At 37.1% G+C, this 23,732-nt stretch overlaps 1 protein-coding gene across 6 annotated transcripts; it reads right to left on the bottom strand.

Annotated features, from left to right (window-relative positions):
• Positions 1–21,785, bottom strand: PDLIM3 (PDZ and LIM domain 3). 6 transcript variants are annotated; one of them, XM_008949798.1, is made up of 8 exons: positions 21,581–21,779; positions 15,310–15,461; positions 13,466–13,550; positions 8,760–8,827; positions 5,215–5,478; positions 2,473–2,603; positions 1,261–1,372; positions 1–442 (listed from the first exon to the last, which is right to left on the bottom strand). In XM_008949798.1, exons 1-8 carry the CDS (start codon positions 21,671–21,673, stop codon positions 253–255), a joined length of 1,095 nt encoding a protein of 364 aa, XP_008948046.1. In that variant the 5' UTR covers positions 21,674–21,779; the 3' UTR covers positions 1–252. The 6 variants fall into 6 exon arrangements, with proteins under 6 accessions (XP_008948046.1, XP_008948047.1, XP_008948048.1 ...); XM_008949799.1 differs by having other exon boundaries at positions 2,476–2,603; XM_008949800.1 differs by lacking the exons at positions 5,215–5,478; positions 8,760–8,827 and adding an exon at positions 9,263–9,450 and having other exon boundaries at positions 21,581–21,785.
• Between the last annotated feature and the right edge of the window lie 1,947 nt (positions 21,786–23,732).

Below are 23,732 nucleotides of genomic sequence, written 5' to 3'. Positions count from 1 at the left end.
ATTCCAGTACAGCTGTTTCAGTTCATACATTGAGTTACACTGGCAACTTCAAAGATAATATTTTAGCAGAATCTTACTGGTATAACATGCTACTGCTGGCTAATAGGGACTTCCACCTCCCTCAGAATCCCACAAGAGAAGGTTTAAAAGCTGCTACTTTGGAATCAGGCAGGAGTCCTGACACTGATACTGCAGTTCTAAGCTGTTAATGGCTTTTGGTGTGCATGCATGTATTGGTGTGTTAATGTCAGACTAGCATTTTGGGTAAACAGTAACTGCTTCGTATCCCTCTGGTGGCCTCATGCGAGCTCGTGCGTGGGCTTCACAGTATAGCTGGCCCTCCACAAAGAAGTAGCCCTTTTGTTTCAGGTTGAGATTGCAGTCAGAGCACACGAAACATTCTGGGTGCCGGTATTTGTCACGTGCCTTCACCACTGTTCCTCTATATGGAAAGAATGAGAAGAAAAAAAATATTAATTCATATGAATTTAAAGTAAGAAGCAGCTACAGTATGGCACAAGTGATTTCTAGGTATTTATTTTAAGGTTGTTTGTCTGATGGTTTTGCTAACTACTGTAATAATTTAAGGTTGGAAGCTGAGTTTGAGTAAGTGACATAAAATGCTGTAGAGCAGATTGCATAGTTCAGTAGTTCATTGGAGAACTAGGGTTTGGAGAAACATGTTAGTTTGCTTACAACACAGAAAGTACAGTTTAACCTATCAAAATGGTGACAAAAATAGTTTAAAAAACAGATTTCTATTCCCCCGTGACCATATTCTCTGAGCTCTCATTATCTGTGTTTTTGCTGAAGTTAGTAATGTCACTCAGAGAGAAATCTGGTCATTTTAAAACAGGCCCACATAGATTTCTGGCTACTCCCACTGGGTGGGGAGAAGGATGCTGTATACTATCACAAAACTTTTGAGAATTCACAGCCCAAGACAAGGCAGCACAGGTAACTGCTGGTTTCGTTATGCATGTGTTAATGATTGCAAAAGGTCTGGAGAAATCTTAATTAAACCCTTGGAGGTACATTGTCAAAACTGAAGCAATCTGTATTGAAAGTAACTAAGATACAGGTTAATAATTTGGGATTTAGAACAATATAGTTTTATATCTCTGTTTTCTAGAAGCATTTTACTACTAGTGCAGATGGAGACCGAGACCATCACTTGGGAAGCATTCCTGTAATCTGCGGTGGTGCTTGAGGACATGTGCTTGAACTAGAGATTTCTAGTACAAAAAAAAAGCAACTTACAGAATCCCATTCCCACACTTGTCACACAGTGGCACTTTCTGGACGCTGGGCATGGCAGCAGGTGTCTTCGTCACAGGTGCTTTCACACTTCTTGTACCTGCAGGGCGTCCATCTGAGAAACAAAGCAGTCCTGGTATGTACAGGCTAATGTAAAAGCATCTGATCCAGTTAAATAGTTCTCCTATAAATACACTTCTGGAGGTATTTATGGGATTTCATCTATATCAACAAACAATGAAGTTTCTCTAAACAATTTTAGTGGTATCAGGAATAATTTTGTGCAGCTGTAGCCAAAAAGCAAGTACAAAAGTGATTTTATACACACACACACATAGTGCTCTCTCTCTCATCAACACCACCTAATTCTCTGATAGTAGGTCTTGGATATAGAAAGGGAAGGAGAAGGATTTGGTTTTAACATAGCAATATAACATAAGCCTATTAGAAAGTTCTTATTTTTATAACAAATCATAGAACAGATTTGGAAAGATTAGCAACATGATATGAATACAAAATTATAGTGAAATACAAGAAAATGCCAAGCAGAATCCCACAATGAGGTATATATTTAGAGAGAGAGAATCAGGTGTATTTATTCCTTCTCTGGTAAATACTGAGATATAAAAATGAAAATTTTAAGTATTTACCTTTTATGTTATTTTTGGTTGTATCATATTCTTTAAACTTACTGAATATACAACAAACTTGCAGCCTTTAGTAATATTATTTTCAAAACTTTTTCATTTGAAGGGAATATGGCTGTAAGTTATATTGTCCAATTCAATTTTTATTTAGAATGAAGAGGGAATGGGTGAAACTTATTTTAGAAGTTGGTATAAATTTCTCTTTTCGTTGATTTGGAGGAGGGTGTTTTCTTTCTTGGTGTCAACAATATATGTATCTTGTCCCAAAAGGTTCTCTTGCACAGAATTTTTAATCATGCAGTTAATGTCAACTTTTGTACATTAACAATCTTAAAATCTAAGAAGATATTCAGAAAAATGTGATTAACACCCCCTTTTTATTCACACAGGATATTGCTAATTACAAAATGAAAATGTTAGGAGGCTGGTGTGCTATCTGTAAGATTCAGAATGACTTGAGCTTATCGGAAATTCTTACAGCTCTGATCTCTCATGTTTTCTTCTCAGATTCCCTTTTCCCACAAACATGTAAAATTACTTTGAATAGGTAAAATATGTCATTATTAACCACCTTCCTCGGAGACTAAATTCTGGAGCACCTTAAAGGAGCCAGACTGGCGAGGCTGACTGGACTCCTCCTGGTTGGCATGCAGCATCTTGTACACGTCAGACTGAGGCACTGAGTTGGGAGATGGGTCACTGTATCACAGGGAGGAAGAGCAGATAGAAGAGTTTAACAAACGTAACTTTAAAGTAATAGCTCTGTCAGGCATAGGATATGATCGAGGAGACAAATGAAGAGACAATATGTTTCTACAACTTCTGAAAGATTCTGTCTTCCAGGTAGCATTGCTTTATATAGCACCCACCTTGGTATAAAGTGTGCTGAAAAAAATGACAAAATCCCCCCTACAGACTCATTAAAATATTCCCATAATTACTGTTCTAGCTCTAAGGGCATTGGGAAATGGGCTGGTACCTGTGTTTAACCTCAAAGCTGTTGTATTCCTGAAATCAGCTGCTGTATTAACAGGTGCTCTTTGCTACAGTATCCGGAAGTTCCACTTTCACATGGAACTCAGCTGGCCTCAAGATTGTTGCTGAAAGTTACAGCTCATACCTTTACATAAGGTCAGCCAAAATCTAAGCAATTGGGAGAGTATCATGACATGAAGGTGTTCTTCTAAACTGGCTCGATCAATAGTTAACATGGTGATTATTTGGCTAAGATATTTGTTAATTGTTTCACTTATGGAGATGACAAAAGCGAAGTAGGTATTGCATAATAGGGAGCATTGTAAGGTGAACAGTGATGGATGGAAACTCTATTTCTTAATTTAATTAGAATGGGACATGGCTTTCTTTTTGTAATGCCAATTTTACAATAAAAATATAGAGTAAATTATTGTCCAAACAACAGTTAATGTTTGCATTTGCAATGACCCATGAGGTAAAGATTACTGAGAATATTTCATGGTATTTTAAACTGTGTCAAATGTTTTAAATAGATCATAATAACTGATAACTTAAGTAGTTGAGAGGAAGAGTAGATGACTCTGTGCACTGTCAGGAATTAGGCTGAATATATGCTATCTGTAAATTTCAAACTGTCACTGAAACTAATTAGAAAAGTCAAAATTTCCTGCAATGAGGTCTATTATCTCACTGATACATACATAAATGTCTCTTAAATTTCCTGTTACAATTGGCCTTACGCTGTTTATTGAACAGTAGATAAGCTTCCACTGGAAATAAGCAACTGATTCCATAAGGAATTAGATGGGAACTTGCTTTATATGGTTTGTTTTGTTTCCCAGGGTAGCACCTGAGCTGTCAAATGGCACAATAAGAGCATCAGCCTGTTGCTTATTTTAATTGTTTGCATCTTCATTAATCAATAGATTTCTCTGAACCATCTTTAAGCTGGTAAAGAAATTACCATTTTTTTCTCTTGTCACAAGCTTTTAATTAATAGAAGTAGCTTAGTTTTTACAGTTCTTACTAATAGCTCATTAAACCCTTCATTCTCTACTGTTTACTAAACATTTCTAAACATCAAACAAGTGATAATACAATTACATACAGAAGAGAAAAAAAAAACAGACACAAAGGTGTGAGATAAATTTCTAAATACATACATAGTGAAAAACAATCCCACAACAACAGAGACACTTCAATCCTGTATAGAGATTCAGTTCTCAGCCTTGGAATACCACAGGCATTTGTAAAATTGGGTTGCTCTGAGCTAAATCCATGATTTCAGAATGAAGGAAAAGCACATTTTTCATTTATTGCTCTCTCATTGTTGTGACTGAATATAAATATTCATGCAATAGAGTAACATTTTGCAAAGACTTCATGAACTATGGTTTTCATCAGACAGGGTGAATTTAAATACTTCTATATAAATATGATTTTATGGTTAGTAACAGCCCAATTCTGCAAGGTGCTGAAGAAGGCTCATTGGTGCCAGTGATTATTGCTTATTTAAAATATTAGTAATGAGCTTTAGTTTACACCATACATATTATGAATTTTTAACTTAAGTACTATTGAAAAACAGAATAATAAGTTACTATTATATGAAAGTAAAGATATAGCAACATGAATGATGAATTGTCCCTTGGAAAAAAGTGAATACTGCTTTAAACTTTTTAATTGTATAATCATTGTTGTTATCCAGATACATAAAGTTCCTGCCTGACTTTTAGTCATTGCAATGGATAAAATTCATAAGTCAGAGCTGGATTGGTAGGCCTACAAAGTCAGTTCTGGCTCTTTTTGGAGAAGAGCTAGTTGTACTGAATGAGTTACCCTGAATGGGAATTAAATATCTAGAACACTATGAAAATTTACAAGATCTCCTAAGCTTCACAACCTGAATTTCAACAGTTGAAATAAATGTGTTAATATTATTAATTATTAACAATGTTATTAAATATTTAATAAATAATTATTATAGCAATAGTAAATAGTTTTGAATTTGGGAGGGAATCATAATCTTGATTTGGAGTGCTCAGTCAGCTAGTAATCCAGGTAGTGTCGTCAGTTCTTATTTATTAGCTACAAAAAAAGATTATTTCCTATGAAGTATTCATCTGTAAATTCTGAAAGACTCCTCTAATACTTTGGCTTAAAAAAGGTAATTTATTAATATTGTAATGAAAATATGTAATGGCTTTAAAAGGCTTAGCTTGTCTCTAACCCTTTTATCCATTTTTGTGGAAACGGTGTGGTTTTATCGAAGCTCATGATTTTTGGTATATTCTAAATTTGTATGTTCATAAATATGAAAGATTCTTCTGATTACCTTATTACAGGTGTTTCCCCCAGAGCTGTAGAAACTTGGCCTTGCAGCGTTTCCATGATATTGTCATCTGAGTACAGCTGCATAGGTGTGTTAAACTGGGCGTGTACGATCTTGACCCCGGGCAGCTCCATTTCCAAGGGGATGTTTGGGGCCATCTTAGAGACTGCTTTCAGCTCGGTGGGGCAGATGGAGCTGACCGTGCTAACTGAGGAGGGGGTGCTGCGCCCGCTGCCGCAGTCAATCCCCGAAGGAGTGCTGCACCCGCTGCGTTAGTAGCCGCGGGACAGAAGGGTGCGCGGCGCGTGCCGCCGTACAGGGAGTAAAGACAAAAGTACAGGAATACGTGATGTTAACAGGGCTGGAAAAGCATAAAGAGAACAGACAGTACAGGCAAGCAATCGTGTCTAAAGCAGAGAAAAGCAAAAGTATGTGTAGTCATCGAAAAGCATTTCCCTGTGAAAAGTATCTGTGCCAGCTTTTCACATTTTTAATGCTAGATTTTACAGAGGATTAATTAAGCCTGCCTAAAACTGTTGTAGATATGTCGTTCCTAACGTTTACCGAATGGCAGCACACAAAGGTTAGGTGAGCTGTCCGTGTTGGTGACAGAATAAACACCTGCAGTCCTGGAATCCTAGACACAGACATCCCAGTCCTGCACCTCACAGCCATCCCTGTCCACAGTTGAAAAGACTGCTTTAAAATCGTGTAAAATAATGGATGCCACGTTTCCAAGATCTCCTTGAATTCTACAAGAAGATATTTATGAATCTTTTAGAATCAGTTTAACAATATGTTTAGTTTTTTATAACATCTGTTGAACATTTCGAAGAGGAAAAGGTGCTTAAATGGCCTGACTTACTTTTGCATTTCCTAATTATAGTGTTTCTGGTAGAATGTAAAGTGGTCCTTCACAAGAGCAATGTCTGTGTTTTCAGAGAATTATTTTTACTGCTTTTGAAGTAGATTTTACATATAATTTATATATAATTAAAAGGATGTACATTTTAAAAGAACTATCAGTGTTGCTTGACATTACCGAAGTCACTGCACACCAATTTGACATCTCTGGAAAAGGGTTAGTAAAATAATGTGAACATTAGGGTCAAAGCCTTTTTCAGTATCAGTATTCTGAACTCTTAGGTCTTTTCTCCATTGCATGTCAGAGCTTTTCTTTGTTATGGGATATTTCTTTGCTGTTGCTGTGTAACAGCACATAACCCAGGCTTTCCACAGGCCTTGGTTACCATTTATGTGACATGCAGAGCTCTGAGATGATAAGCACTTAATCTCTTTCCTCCAACCTTCATGTCAGGGTAGTGTTTAGTTCTTTCCAAGCTGAATGATTCTGTGTAAACCTGGGAAAACACTCTGTTTCCCAGTTTGGTAGTAGAGTACTCTGCCCAGTAGCTACTCTTGGGTGGAGGAGACAACGCAGAATTCTCCCTTTGATTCGGAAGGGAATTTGTGTAGGACCACTTTCTCAAAAAATGTAAAGGGAAATATATGCTCTAACATCAAACACATATCAAAAGAAAGCTAATTCCAGAAATGGTAGGTAAGCCTTAAAGCAAAAGTACAGTTCTGCAACATTGCCTAGCAGGAGCCAGCCAAAAACTTCACACAGCGGCAACTTAAAAATTCAGTCTTTTCTTTTAGAAGCATCAAGAGGACCTTTAGATCCTGCAGTAAAATGTCTTGTCAGTGCTAATAGTGTTAGTAGATGGAAAGTAGTGGGAAAAGACTAGAAAAAGCACAACCCTTGATGTGAACAGCCAAAGGAATGTTAAAACAGAATAAATTATAAGTATAAATAAAATATAATGATATAGTAAATATAATTTCCAGTTAGTTTTGTCAGAGTAAAGTCCAAAACTGAGGCTAATGTCCAATCTCTGCACTCAAACCCACTGTCCAGAATCCACTCTTCTTTTACTCAAGGTCCTATTTAGCCTCAGCTGTCTGCCCTAAAGGGATATTTACAGTCAAGGTGGTGGTTTGGTTTTTACTGTATTTAGCAGAGGATATATATCAAGCCAAACTGATGAAAAAGTATCAGGCAAATAGTGTGACAGCCAAGGTTTTGTAGATGTAACATCCTGTGTCAGAGGTGCTGCAGTTTATAAACACAGACTTCCCCAGAGCTAGAACACCTGACAGACCTTGCCCAGCTGAAGTTCTGAAATTTGTTGCATCACTGCCAGGTTAATTTTTGCAGGTTTCCCCCCCTCTAACATGATGTAAAATGGCCGTTTACGTCAATGTTTTCACAGAAAAGATAATGCAGTCGATGTTTCTGACTTAGAAGGTTAGGCTCTTGATACACTCATTTGAATTTCCATAAAGACAATTAGGTACCTATAAATGGTACCTACTGGTCCAAAAGTCAGTTTGGGTACGGTATGCAATTGCTGCCTGCAGTTAGAGGCCATGCATGTTTGCTAAGCTCTGTTTTGTCATTTGTCCTGTATCAGCAGCAGACTGCAAGGACAGATGGGGACCTTTTCTGCCCTGTGGCAGTGTTCTACATTGATAGTTCTTGTTCACAGAAGGGTGGGACTCTATCCATCTTCTATGGTCTCCTCTTTATCACTCACACGCTTGAAAAATTTAACACATCTCACAAAACTGATAATCCATATGAAACTGTCCTTGGGACACAGCAATCAGTTATGGCTTTTTTCTTGGTCTCGTTTGTCAGACTTAAATTAGTATAATTGCAATGCAGACACTTTAAGCTTTAAGAATGAAATGCAGAACCCTAAGTCCACTGGTAAAAACTGCTACTGCTAGGGAGGATAAAGCGTAGCATCACAACATACCGCATCACTCAGGCACTTTTGAGCTTCTTTGCATTTTTAGTCACCAAGTTTGCATTGTTTTTTTCCTCCCTGCATTTAATAATAATAATAATAATAATAAATGAGGCACTTCATCCTCAGTTACGATAAAGGAATATTACAACAAAGTGATGCATGTAAATACGCAAGCTCTTCTGCATTTTAGAGCTTTGCATGTCTGTGGCATCAGATCTCTTTTGGTTCTGCATTAGTTTGCCTTCCGAACAGAGGTCTGCTAAAAAGCAAATTGTAAATCTCTGAATGACCTAGATGATAATTTATGTTCTGCCTAGAAGATAATTTGTTACCTGTCAAGTTAACAAATTACATGTATTTGCATTTGGACAGAAGAATTTCAGGTTGCCATAGGTTTTTAAGTATACGATAGCTGATGTTATGCTGTAAACTGAATCAGGTTCATGAATACAGTTTCTTCAGGCTTTTATCAGTATAACTGAGATGGGAATGTGGACCTGCTTTCTTTCGGAAACAGAAATCTGAATTTCAAGCCTGATCTGTGCAAGTCAACCATTTTGGTGTGGGTGGTTTGTTTGTTTTTTTTTTTTTTCAATTTCGGTGTTAGGCTGTATACTACTATAAGTAAATTCCAAACGCATCACTATGCTTTATTAATGTGAATGGTGAGTATCCGTCAAAAAATAACACCATGCATCCCAATCCAGCACAGCACTCAGAGTTTATAACCTGCTTCGGCCTGAGACTATGAAAGGTTTGGGACGAATATTATGCTTGTGTTCAAAGTAGTTCATATCCTGTAAAGAAAGGAGGGTTTAGATAACTTTCTTTGGCCTCCGAATGCTCACTTCCACTTAAAAAGCAAGTAACAAAGTTTTAAAATTGTAACCACAAAGTAACCATGTTTAGTTTGTACATTCCTGGTACTCAGAATGCAATCCCTTCAGTGTTGAGAGTGAAGTACAGTTGTAAGAGAGAAGGATGGTAGGTAGTGTTGTAGCCCAACACAGAGGGCAAGCTTTATCTACCTGCAGTGTTGCTATGACAGAGCCGAATGGATAGCTTTCTGTGTTGGAAAAAAATAGGACTCTTTTATCACCCTTTTTTTAGATAATAAATTCCTGATTATCAGAAAAAAAGAAACAGCAAGAGCTGGACTTTTTAATTGAAAACAGAACAGAGAGCAATATATCACAAATGGCCATGTATTACAAGTCAATACCAGTACTCACTTTTGTGAAGAGTTAGGAATGAGCCCCCTCAGCTGTCCATGGAGCGCGTCTTGAATATTGCCAGATGAATACAGCCCAATTGGAGAATTATAGGAGGAGCTCACTACCTGTCTTTTGTCATCAATGTTTGCTGCTGCAACAAAAGGCTGGGCCCTTCTGTTGTGAGCTGTACCAATAGGCTTGAATTCCTGTACATGATAGGCAGACAAAATACACAAAGCTACAATGCACACCAAAGCTAGTGATGAGTAAAACTGACGACATCAGTATTGTTAATCTCTGCGTTTTTCACTTTTGCAACTTTGTTATTTTTTTAACTGGTGCAAGCATACTATATTTTTCCATGAATTTTCCATATACTACTTAATACATACAGATTCATAATTCAGAGACTATTTTCCTGCCCCAGGGCAAACAGAAAACATTCCATGTTTGTAAATAATGCACAACTTTAAGAAGCAATAGGAGGGATTACTATTATAACAACCTGTTGTACTGTTCTCTAGACTTTGCACTCCTTTTATTATCTCCTTTTAAAAACATTTCATGTATGGTTATCTTATTTGCTTTGTTTTAGAGCTAATCCTTGGCTTCTGCATTTTTTCCACATGCTGGTGGAGAGACTCAGAAGAGTCTGGAGATTTTATTTTAAATGAGTTGCCAAGAAAAGACATAATTCCTAACACTTCTTTTAAATAAAATAGTATTGAATGCACACCAGATTGAGGACATTCTTCTGAACTTATTCCATACTTTGAAGCACACCTGTGCATCAAAAATTGTGATGCTGTATAAGTTAAAGATAATGAGAAATCATCATAAGTAAGTAAAACCCAGAAATGGGTAAACTGGAAATCATTCTGCCTGTATTTGTTTATTTCTGGAATATAACTTTGTTTATTGTTGGCCCAGATAATTTCCTCCAGTTGTGGAATTCACAGGGATAAGATCTGAAAACAAAATCTCTTGTGACCTTTCAGCTTACTTACAGTGTTCTTCTGTAGTAATTAGCCAGCGTAGACTGACAATACTTCAGTTGTCACAGAAATCTTTGTTGGTTGTCTGATTTAGCTTTGCTTATGACTGTGATTGGTGTCCTAGGAATACATCTACAATACTATAGACCGTGTCTGTATTTGTGTTGTTACCCCACTGTGTCATGTGATTTATAGGCAGTTGAAATTCTGCTCCTGTTGAATGAGATTTATTTGAAATTATTGAAGCTTGTTTTTTAGGTACCAAAACTTGTGGCTTAATCATGGTGTACAGTTTATGGTCAGGTATTTACTATCACATATTTTTAATGGTGACACCCCCAACATCTTCAGCTTTAAAATTATTCGGGTGCAATTGTGGTCTTTCATTTATATCCTTCAAGCTGTACAAACTAGTCTCTTTGTTCTGCTAAATAAAACTCTAAACAGAGTGGATTTTTTAATGCACAAGTGCCTTTTTAAGCTTACGTTAGCCTTTAGGAATACTAGAAAAATTTCCAGTTAGAACAAATACAACCTATTACCAAAAACCAAAATAGATCTTTGAATACTCAAATCTACAGAATAAATGAACATAACAAGTGCTGATTAGATAAGCATGGACTCATTTTTGACATCTGCAAATCTTTTTTAATTCTTCAGAGCATTATTTCCTTTCTCAGTATCAAGTCTCTGTTTACAGTTTTGGTGAATAATTTATAAAAATTATGAAAACCTGAATGTGAATTTGCCCTTTTTTTTTCATTTAAAACAACAATTTCAGAAATATATTTGGGAACAGACCTAAAGAAAAGTCATGGATATATAGAATGTGCAACCAGAAATGCAAACAGTAAAAAGCAGTTTTATTAAATGAAAATGTTTAGCAGCATTGCACTGTAAGAGGCTACTGAAAGCAGCAATCAAATCAATGAGCACAGAGATTTTACTTGCAATTCCTTGTTTCCATCAGATAGAACTGGGTTGCAGTTAACAAAATGTATTAGTAAATGGAAATAATCTTCTAGTGTTTAGGACTGTGTCTACTTAATGAAAGATATTAATGTCAAAGTATTTTAAAAAATTATTTAAATTCATATATGATACAAACCAAACAAAACCAATTGTGAACATTGTAATTTCATCCCTCTTTTTAATTTCTTGACAAATGAACAGCACAGAGACATGTGGCACCATGAAAGCATGTTTACAATGTAACAGTTGTGAAACAAATATTTGCAGTTAGTGAGACTTAAATTTTACTTTCTTTTTTAACTCATCTATTCATATAGAATGTCAGTTACAGAACACACAGCAGCAAAAATAGTCCAGCTCTTGTGTTTATTTGATCTCATTGGATCTATGAAAAGTCCTCCTTTAGTTCAAAAGCTAAATGAGAACTGGAAGTAATCAGGTTTTACATTTGAAGTAACACTATACTACTTTTGGAGTTCTCTCCATTCGTCTGGGCTTCAATGCCTTTGTTCATTGTGGGACTTCAGCAAATTCTAATATGACATAAACAGCACAGGTTATAGTTGTGCCATAATTTGTCATCTGAGCTTAAAGGAACTTTAATGTTACACTGTTTTCACTACTGCTATACACACAGCTGGGACTCATGTTTTAACTAAATAAGTGGTAAAATTTAATTTAAAATGTCAGCAACTGCAGAAGAAAAGGCTATATTGTTTTTCTATAAGGAGATCAGTGTGATGGATATTCTTAGACAGAAGAATTTAACCTAAAATGTAAATCACTCCTAGATTTTTTTTATATTTACAAGCATTGCTACTTTTCTGGGGCCTGGTATTTATTAAATATACTCGCTACTCCTGATCCTCCTGGGAAGGAAAGAGAGAGAGATGCTAAAATGAAGAGGCTGGCTATTTAATCTAGGAGAAACAGTTTTTCTGGTTGCCCAATGGAGACTGCTTTACAACAGTCTGCAAAGCAAGATAGCACTTTGTGAAATCTTGTGGTGTATTTTTAAGTAACTAACTTTTTTAGGAATACAGCTTTCATGCAAAAGGATTACCCTCCTGTCATATATGCCTATGTGGTTTTCTCTATAGCTTTTTTAGTGAACTTGTTCCATTGCTATTTATTTTATGTATATCCTAACTATTTCACAAAAATAGGCATGGAAAGTAATTTTTTTTCTTCACTATACCATCTCCTACTGCTAAAGAGGTGATGTTATTTCTGATTAAGTTTGCTGTATCACTTAATGCAAATTTATAGATTGAAAAGAGGAAAGAGAACCAGAACACTGAAATGCCATATTCATGTTTGGAAGTGTCTCTGTGAAAATGGAATTGATCGAACTATTTATTGCATAGGATTTATTGAAATGGAATCTGCACTTACATTTGTTCCAGGGTAGCACAAAGTAAATACTTTGACATACTTGCTGTGATCCTGGCCTTCCAGGATCAGCCAAATGCTCTTTCCTCCCCACTCTTGAGAGAACAACAAATGTTCGTGTAGGAATGACATGGGAATAAAGCACTCATTATAGACAGTAGCTTCCTAATTTACTATTAACAATACAGAGACTTGGCTCATAGTTTTGCACAAGGGGCTGGGTTTGAATTTGAAGACAGAGGAGGATTTCAAACAGCTGGGTTTTCCTTGGTTGTGTACAAGGATCAAGACTTTGCCTGTCTGAAGTGGTGAGTGGTTTGCTTATTGGTCAGTACATGGGTTTTGTACAAACTTGTCTTTCAGTTCTGTGGTGTAATGTAAAAACGTGTGGAAGTAAAGAGACCCAGCATTAATGTACCTCTCTTTTTAACTGTTACATCAAAATTACGTTTGTGATGTAATGAGTTCATGGCTTTGGTACTTGACATTTATTCCTGATTGAAGAACTTCCTCATATGGTGAAGAATCTCTAAAAGAGTTAAAGAGACTTAAACTGTATCGTAATAGAAGGAGAAATTTTCTTTCCATAATGAAACTATGGTGGTATGTACAGATTTAAAGAAGAAAAAAGAGAATGTGTTGTAACTTGCTAAAATTTTGTTTCAGATATAGCTGAAAAATCAAAAACATCCAGTCAGATAAAATCATATTAATACATGTCATAATTGTGATGGTTCACATTGGCTTAAGCTGGCAGGCAGTGGATAAAGTCCTATTCAAAGTATTTCGTGAGCACAAGGGAGATATTTTAGAGTGTAAAAAGGCAAATGGAAATTGTTAGGTAACTTTTAACAATTCGTACCTGTGGTTCAGCTTCCAAGTTTATCTTGAAGGGATGTGCTTTGCCATCTTCTGAAACTTGTGGGGACCATAATTTAGTTCCTGTCCTAAAAAGAAAGAGAGGCAGAATTTAAATAACTTGAATTCCTATACAGTTATGTGTGTCCCTGTAAACTATAATGCAGCTTGAAAATCTGCACTCTGTTCTATAGGATTTTTTAATGTTTTGACACATATATATTCAATAATATATAATGTGTACTGTATGTAAACAATCTATAAGAACTGTATTTACTTAAAAAAATTATATATACTATGAAAAATGCAAAATAATTTGTTAGTAATTACCAAATCCAAAGTGAAAGGGAAATTATTGCCTTTCTGGCCTGAGCTGACCAAACTTTTTACAGTTTTGGTTTTTAATGGTTGATAAAATGAATGTTAGGTCCTCAGAATATTTTGAACAAAGAAGTGAATATATTGATATATATAATCCTAAACTAGGACAACATAATTTTTTTTTAATGACCACAATATCCATGCAAAACCCACCTTTCAACGTAGGACGTGTGCAATCTTGGTATGCAAAATATGTGTGTAATTGGGTATTGAAGTTGCACAGATGATTCTTTCAATCATTTAGGCAGAGATAAGCAACATTTAATATCAGCTACAATTCTGTTTTCATTGACAAAGTAAAATTTGGCAGATAATTTTAAATTAAAAAAAATAATTTTTAAATAATTACAATAGTGTAATATTGTTAAATATTAATCCATTATTTTTTTATATAAATACAAATATTTAGCATTTAAAATATGAGTATATGTCATTACACATATTTTGCAAATCAGTCACTAAAAAGCTTTGCTAAATGGCATATATCGATCTGTAACAGAAACCAGAATTAACTGTAGGAATTTTTAACTGTGGGGTGTGCCCTAGTAATTACACAATGTTCCTTTCAGAAACAAAACAACAAAAAAAACCCCCACCTTCTGTGTTTGGAAATAAATATTGTGGTCAGCTGTAATAAAATGCTGTGCCTCCTTGAGGGCCTCAGGTCAGTCAGAGCTATCTGATTCTTGGAGACAGCTGAAAGGGTCCACTGGGTGGTTCTGATTAAAGGCTGAGCAAACTGGGGAAATGTGAAGATGCAGGCTGATTCTTTGGCTGGCTTTGGTTGAGAGAAACGAATGCAGAATTTCTGGACTCCTGAAGTTTAGGTAAGTGAGTTTTTTTTTTTTTTTTTTTCTTAGTTTTGTTTTGTTTTTAACACTGCTTTAAGAATTCTGTGTTTGGTTTAGTACATTGTGATCAAAACAGTTGGATTTAAACCCCCTCCTTTGTCACCCCTTATGAAAGTCTGACGTGGTGTTGCTCTCCTTAGCTGGGAGGATGCACCAGCAGTGTTGTCTGTGATTTGGAGCAGGAGGCACTGATAACCACTTGTTGATGAGGGAGTGTTAGAGCACAGAGGTGACTGAACAAGTGGCAGCCAGATGTGGGTTTTATTCTTTTCCTCCCAAATTAGGAAGAACTGTTTGTTTACTGACAGCAAATATAGAAGTTTCAGGCTGAGGCATTTAGGCGGTTGCAGATGGAAGAGGCAGTAGGTGGCATGGTTCAAAGCTCAATAAATGTGGTGAGTAGGCTCAGAGAACCTATTCTTGTGCTCACAAAGGCATGTTCTTGGGAGTCTGACCTGGTCTAGAGTTGGTGAGGTAGGTCTTTGTGCTTGTAGCTTTTAAGGTTTTGTGCAATGCTTAAAATATATTAAATAGTTACACTGTACATTATTTGTATGGTGTATTCAGTTGGTTGGGTAGTATCTTCTTTCAGAAGTAAGCATACATGTACACGTACCTCTCTATTTTCAAACAAAGTTGATGTGCAGCTGCTTTAATTCTCTCTTGGGCATCATTATGTGTCATGTTCTCTGTGCTTAGTCCATCTATAGCTACAATAACATCACCAGGGCATAGATTTGCAGCTGAAGCCTTGCTTCCAGGGGTAATCTGGAAAAAACAAAATTTGACTGCTTAAGCACCACACATACCTGAAAACTGGTAGAGAAAATAGACTTCACTATGCTTCCGTGTTGGAGGGGAAGGAGGCGTGTAAACAGCTATATGATTGCTTAAAAAAAAAAGTGAGTTCTTAATTCTGTCAGACCCCTTCATTTCTATTGTCAGATGACTACATAAATGCTTTGTTCATCATAACGTCGAAGCTGATGAAAATTATCTTCACATTTCTGCTTTAAATAGTTTCCATTCTAATTTCTGTAGTTACTGTAGCTTGTCTTTGAATTTTCCATCTCAACTGCCACTGTGTAATTTGCTTGGGAAAAAAAAAAAAAGTTAAATTTTTCCCTTACAAGTCCAAGCCATAGCAGAAGAATAAAACTGTCAAGAAATTGTGCTACTTAATATTCATGTACATGATATGCCATTGGCTGGATAATGTAAAAAGCCACTTGTGACCTTACTGCATTTAAGGACAAATACAGCTGTTAGTGTTTTCTGCTAGCCTGGCCTCTCATGTTGTATTGCTAAGTAATTAGAAACATGCAAATATTGAAATTACATTTTTCCATTTATTTCTTAATTCCTTAGGGTGCTTAGCTTCTAAGTCCCATTGCATCTGAGTAGCAGGAGCCCTGATCCATCAAGGTGATCTGTGTGGTGAAGTTCTTACCTCTTGGAAGTGTACCACTGTTGGTGACAATCATAGAAACAGCCCTAAACTTATATTCCTGTGTTTGCTCTTGTTGTTTTTGTCTTGTTGGTAATAATTGAAATAATTTAAATGCAACATAAATCTGTTTTAAAATAACTCTGGTAGAGAGGCTGTGATCTTAGATTCTAGTAAAGCTTCTTCTAGCATTGCAGACCTTTATTTGCAAACAGGTGACTTCTCATACCACCACACTACTTAAACAAGTCTTTGGTCACTGAGTGGGATTTAGCTCCTTTAGTGTCTACTGCCATTTTAGGTTAGCTTTGATAACCAAGACAGCAACATGAAATTGATGGATGTAACACATAATTTTCTGGAATTCAGCTCTTCTGGAATAGCAGCACAAAGGGGAGATGTTGATTCATCTAAAATAACATTAACTGCTTATGTTTGAGTAAGTGAATACCAGTGTGAAGGACAAAAATGTAAATATAGTCTTACAAGAGCAGTTCTCTAATCTGTGCCATGTATGAAGTAAAAAAGCTATTAGAGATAACTTTTCTTGCCATAAGCCAAAGTATTATCTCAATTATTAAAAGTGTCATGGAAGACTGGAAAACATGATCTTTCAGGTCCCTTCCAACCCTGACAATTCTGTGATTCTGTGCTATGGAGATGTCCTTCAGTTCTGGTGTTTCCCAGTTTTTCAGCAGAGGAAGAGAGTAAGCTGTCCAGTATACTTCCATGTTGTTCTGAACCCCAGCTATGGTGATCCTGGCAGACTTGTTGCCTCTGAAGATGACAGTACTGTCAGCATAAAAGCCAACTAGAAATATTCTTTTTGGTAGGTGTTGCACTGTATTTGTATTGAAACAATGGCAAAAATCAGCCAAATGGAGTAATTCTCTCTTCTTTCCAGCTGTGCATCTCCTTTAGGTGAGTCTGAATGCTCAAAGAACTCTGAGTTTGTTTTGTGGGCTTTTTCCTAGATTCCAGCATGTAGGCTTGGTTTTTATTTCACTGTAATAAAACACAGTGCGTGTGCTATTATTATTAAATCAGGCAGACTTTCCAAATGGCTACTTGTGGCCAGCTAGAGGCTTTTACCCCCTCACACTCCAAAAGAGCGGCTCGTGTATTGGGTGCCTAACAAAGTGTTAAGGTGCTCAAATAATTTGAGTACGAATTCAGTAAGTTACTCCTAAATTCTAAGTCTGAAGTCTCCAGAATTGTCTATTTCTAAAAATTCCACAGCTGTTAAGTGTAAACTATGTAGAGACTGCTTACATTATTGAAATGAGACAGGCTTTTCCCCTTAGCCTGGAGTGGCTCCTGACATCACTTAGCATGTTGTGGACATGCACAGAATGACAAGCCGCTGCAGGGTTCTTAGAGTTCGAGTGTGACTGATGCTCTAATACCTGAAATGGGCAAAACCAGCCTCTCTCCGTTGCCTCTTAAGGGTAAGCTTGCTGGAATAACCCTTATATAGGTTACTTGGTAGATTATGCTTTTTGCATGTCACAACAAATCATCTGCTGTATCTGTGGCATACTGCAGCAATACACTGAGATGATCCTGCCTTATAAAGTAGTGTATCTTCTCACTCGGTGCATTTCCTGCTAGCTGTGATGCTATGAGGACCTAGCCCACTCTGTGTTGCTGGTAATAATAAGCACAATCCCTTGGATTTTTTTTTTAGCAAATTCATAGAATGGTTTGGGTTGGAAGGGATCTCAAAGATCATCTGGTTCCAAACCCCTTGCTGTGGACAGGGACACCTCCCACTAAAACAGGTTCCTTAAAGCCCCATCCAGCCTGGTCTTGAACACGTGTGGTGGCGGACCACCCACAGCTTTCCCTGTACAATCTGTTCCTCTGTCTCATCACCCTCATAGTGAAGAACGTCTTCCTAATTTCTAATCTAAATCTGTCCTCTTCCAGTTTGAACCTATTATCCTTCATCCTGTCACTACAAACCCTTGTAAAACATCCCAGCTTTCTTGTAGGCCCCCTTCAGATAATGGAAGGCTGCTTCCCTTGAAGCCTTCTCTTTTCCAGTCTGAACAACCCCAATTCTTTCAGCCTGTCCTCGTAGGAGAGGTGTTCCAGCCCTCTGATCATCTTTGCGGTCCTCCTCTGGACCACTGCTCCAACAGGTCACCAGCTGCAGTGGTATCACTGTATGGTTGAATGGGATTACCCTTCTTTGGTGGGAGCAAGGAAGGAAAAAGCCAGGAGTCAGTGTTTCCTCCTCCCTAGCTGAACTGATCATTGCCAGGCTTCTAGGACATGTCTGTGGGGCCATTACTACCTTGCTGGAGGTGCTGAGCCCTACTTACCCGGCTCCTCTGGGGTACAGAACTACCTGTCCCCATATAATCCTTTCCCTCATGTGAGCTTCCTGGGTTTGATGGAAAGAGCTGGAGATCTGCTGCTAGGACGAGGTAGGAGGACAATGGCCAGGTGACAGCTCTTCTCTCCCCTCAATATTCCAGGGGGCATACCTTGACTGTTGCTTATGGGGAAGAGGGGCAGACAAAAGTCCTGCAGGCTACAATTTATAGAAAGGGACAGAGTTCTGCATTGCAAGATCACAACATATTGTAGATGTAATACTGATATTGTGGATACACAAATAATGTGATACTGTTTCTTAAGGAACTCATTAGTGACACATGAAATGCGGACTGTGAATACTCGAAATCATATCATGACTGTAGTGTTTGTTGCTTGCTAACCCTGGCTTCATGAGGTAGCATCTACTGGTTCTTTGGAAGAACTTTTATCTTGTTGTGGACCTGTCTGTATGGCAGGCCTGTTGCTCCTGTGTCCTAGGTATCTCAGATTTGGATAAATAAAATGATATGTGTTGAGCATTCAGATGTCAGAGACTAGATAGCTGCTTAACTGTATGTGGGGCAATATCTCCTACGAAACTTTGAAGAAGACCTCTCTGCATCTGTTAATAGGCTTGTGAAGCTCATTATGGCACACCTCATGAATAGTTCAGGCTCTGTGTTTTCTGGAGAGAGTTATGAATGTCTACAGATCAGAGTGGCTAAATATAAAATTGAGGTAATGTAAATACTTGTACTATGATCCATAAAGGTTTGTATTAAAATAGAACTTAAATCTAGAGTTGATAATATTCTGCCATTCCCTCCAACCTCTACAAGTTTCAGTTGTTCCTGTAATGACTTGTTCACTATGACTTAAATTCTAGGGTTACATTCCTCTAAATGCTTAACCCAAGATGTTATCTTCTGGTCAGAATAAACTGAAGTTACTCAGTTTCGTTAAGACTAGAGTTTGAACCAGTTTGATTGATGTAATTTCTTTGCATCTATGTAAAGTTCCAAGGATTGCAACAAATGTTTTCATTGTTTCTATTGAATTAATTGTTTCTGACCCTAATAGATTCTGTGTGTCTATTTTTAGTCTCCTTCTGTTCTTCCTACTCCCCCAGTGATCATGATCTGTGTTTTTTGCACTTGTTTGAAACAGTCAAAACAAGAGAACAAATCTCAGATGGGTTTTTGAGGTGACATCTGTTCTTTAGACAGGTGGATGATGATCTGTTATGTTGTCTGTCTCTATCAGCAAGTCCTAGTAAAAGCTTTCTCTTGTCAGAATAGTTAAGCCAAATGTGAATGGGCTGCTGCTGCTACCTTTTACAAAAGGAACACCTAGGCCACCAAAAGTAAGGCATATGGATCTTGCAAAATATTCACTGCTTCTTAAGGGGTACTACATTCATACGTATTCAGGGACTCTTCTAAATGCATACTGTGGCAATGAAAATATTAATGTTAAACAAATCTACCATTAATGTTCTTGAACTTGAGCTAAGCAAACTTAAATGTAATTTTTCCCTCTGTGTGTTTTATTTCATGTTTCTACTTGAAAGGTGATTTTGAGCATTTCTGTACTATACTAGAAACTGATGCCTTATGTCTTGTGAGGCGTTCGGTAGGTATGAGGCAATTGCAAAATAATTTATTCTTTAGAAAGTTACATTTATAGTAACATCCTTTGTTATTGCAGTTTTAAACTTCGTTGCACTTAATCTAAACACAAAGAAAATACAAACCAGACACCACTAAAATATTTTTCATTAGAGATAATGGAAACTTTTTCTTTTGGAGGCCCATAAAAGGCAATGAAGGCCCCAAAACACACAGAGATTTTTTTTTTTTTTTTTTTAATTCAATGCTTTTCTCTTCTGTTTCTCCAAAGGCTTTCCTATGTTCTGTAAGTATTTGTTATGAAGGTACATACTCTCAAATAATAACATTCGGGTTTACTTCTTGTTTAAAATTAGTAAAATCTTTTATGCTTGTATAAAAGTGGAATATGTCATTAAAGAAATTAATTTTTGCTTGTATAATATGTAAAAATTAGTTCTTAAACTTTCTACAGACTCTTGTTTAGCAGCATATTTACTGCAAGTAGTGGTATCCATCCTTCAGGGCTGGGGGATGTTTGTTTAATACCAGGCATAGTGTATATATTGAGTCATAGTGCAGAGCTTTTAAAAAAAAAAAAAAAGCTCTGGTGATTTGGAGGCTCATGGAACACACACTTAGTGTGTTTGAGTTTCTGAGAAGCAGAAAAAAATATAGGGAGAACTAATTCTGGTCTGATGTGCACTGAACACAATCTTCAAAATACACAAATTATCAAAATTTATGTCTGTAGATAGAAGGCAACTGACAGGGTTTTATATGCTGCATTCACTGAACAAATGGTTTCTCAAATAAATTGAAATTAATAGCTCAAAATCCATGAAAAAAAATGAATACTTGGATTCTTGCCCTTTAAATAAGGCAGGAAAACACCAAAGAACTATCTCCTTCATATTCAGCACTGAATAACTTTCTAGTACTTCACTGATACAACATCCACGAAAGTGAAAACCTTTACATATGTAAAAACAGGTGCTGTTGCCTTTTCTGGCAATAATCAGAAATTGATTGAATTAAATGAGTCAGATTAATCTTGTAAAGTTGACACGAAGTCTGCAAAGCACAAACTTCCACACAGGAGGAACTGCTGCCAAGCAGTCTTCTCCCCCAGTGATCACAGAGACTAGTGTTGTGAAGAAGATAAAAGTGGGGTCTGGCCTTTAGTAGTCTCAAAACTCATTTTCTCATCTGAATGCCTGGGTAAATCATGGTAGAGTTTTTCTGCTGCCAAGGCACTTGGATTTAATTTTTGAAGCATAAATAGAAATGCAGTTAAAATCTCTTAGACTAATAAAGCAATCCTAGAAACATGTCACACAAAACTTGCAAAAACTGTTAGCATTCAGATGGCTCTCCTCAGAACTAGCAGCTACTTGCTAATCTGCTCACAGTTTTATCTGCATCTCTCAGCTCTAGACAAGTAAAGGGCAAAAATCTGCAACAACCAAAAAATGTAGTAAATAGAAAGGAAAAGAAAGGTTACATACCCTGGTTATGATTAAGGGCTGGTTAAAATCTATTCCTCCCGAGAGCCTGAACCCCCAGGGTGCTGGTCCTTGGAGAGTAACGTTTTGTGGCATTGTGAACAGTTCTTTTTCTCAGTTACAGTTCTTCTTTCCTTAGGTCTGTGTGAGGAGCCAAGCTGCAGGAGAAGGGTGCTGTCAGCAGAGCACCTACCAGACACGGCAGCCGGTCTTATCTACCTCCTAGGAAGTTTTACTCATCCCACAGCTGCACTGCACTTTATCCCTGCTCTTTGGGTGACGTCAGCCAGTCCCTCGGCTTCTCCACCCACAGAGGGGAGTATCAAACGCAGACAAATAAAGCCTGGACGCTGGAAAGTTTACAACAAATCCTTCAGCTTTATCTGCTGCCCCAGCGTCCCCTCAGCTGACAATGAGTGCGCTTCAGGATGCAGCATCCTGACTTCTTAAAGCAGCCCTCTTGCTTGTGTGGTGTCGTGATGATTACACTGCTGGGGCTTGTTTCAGCTCTGACTTTGCACACGATTCCGTTTCATGTAAATGGGATCAGAAATGCTGATAAGGAGATTTCCCTCTAGGGCTCTTGTTTTACATCTTGTCTTATTTGTAATGTAATAGTTTGTTACTCTAAAAAGTCCTTCCAGACCTTCAGCTGAGTTTTTTGGCTATAGTCACTTGAGACCATGGCATGTACCAACTCTAATGGCCTGAAAAATCTGCACTGATGTCATGCATATTTTTCATACTGAGGAAGAGAATACTGCAGTACTAGCTGATGGTGTCTCTTCTCTTTGTAGAAATCTTAGGGGTTTTTAATGGTAGTTACAGATACCTTCTGCTGGTCGTTTGTGTTACTGAATAAACACTGGACATTCCTTTTGGTTTTCTTACACCAGCTGTATCCTCACTTCTGTATCCTTTATATTTTGTTCAAAAAGAGATGGAGAATTTTTCAGTGATGATGTAAGTGTTCATTCACTCGCTTATCATGGTGTTAGAGATTTCTCTTGATATGTGGTATCAGCAAAGTTAGTCTGTGCATGGGTAATGTTCTTTAAGCATCTCTGTGCCCAAAATGTGGCCTGTTCTAGGATGCTGTCTACAGCTCTCATCAGGCAGTGGCAGTGTGGTGTCGTTTGTTTTTTGGTGGAAGTGTTTTTTGTTTTTTTTTTCCTATTTGTTCGTTTTGTTTGTTTTTATCTCCTCTCCCTAAATGAGTCAACAGCAAGTCAGTGAGAGCTTGGAAAGAATAAAAACTAGTGAAGATACATAATTTGGTGTAATAACAGTTGACACAATTTTTCTGCCTTTGAGGAAAGTTTCTGGTTGGTATTTTTGTGTGTTTTGAGGTTTTGCTGGTGATATTTTGTGTGCTGTTTTGGTGCGTGTGTTTTCTTTTAATGTTTTTTTTTTTTTTGTTCCTTATGGCAGAGGATGTACCCACTTTTGTTCAGTCCGTGCACTTTCCTTTCTTACTGGTTGTAGCCTGGTTAGAGAGCCTCTGACAAGAAAGAGCATAAGAGAGATGTAAGCATAAATTCAGGTTCCTATCATTCAAATAATCTCTGGTATAGGTCATTTGTTTAGCTGTAAATTTCAATATAAGATTAATTTCCACCTCTTATTCTGACTTACTGAATGTCCTTATCTGTGCCTGCTGCTAATGTCTATATAGTTCCTCAGTAAGACATCCTCAGTTTTGGTGTTGTTTGGTTGGTTTACTTGGGCTGAATTTTTGTTGTTGTTTATTTTTGGCACTGTGAAGGTTAGCCTCAGAGTTTTTTTCTTGTGTTTGGCCTTTACTTGTAGCTTGCTCGTAGACTGTAGTTTTCATCATGGGGTTTTTGTATTTCTGTTCTTGTCCAGAATATTTCAAAGACCTCTACCATTACAATATATTTCACACCCTGTTTTGAATAAGATAAATAGTAGTAACCTGTTCAAAGTAAACTATCAGAAAACATATCTGTATTACAAAGAGCTTGCAGTGTGGCAGTTATCCTGAACTTGTGGGTGCACAGCTTATATTAGGGATGTGAAGGAAGACAGGCAGATTTAAAGAAATAAAGCAAGGTGTTTAGGCTAGGGGTCTATCAGCCTTGGTAGTGCAGATGTTTTGCATGTTTTGAAGTGGAGGAGAAAAATTGTCTTGTTG

Source organism: Merops nubicus, unplaced genomic scaffold (genome assembly GCF_000691845.1).
Source record: "Merops nubicus isolate BGI_N331 unplaced genomic scaffold, ASM69184v1 scaffold4071, whole genome shotgun sequence".
In the NCBI taxonomy this organism is placed as follows: domain Eukaryota; kingdom Metazoa; phylum Chordata; class Aves; order Coraciiformes; family Meropidae; genus Merops; species Merops nubicus.
The sequence above is the reverse complement of the archived record's forward strand: the minus strand, read 5'-3'. Positions and strand labels throughout refer to the sequence as shown.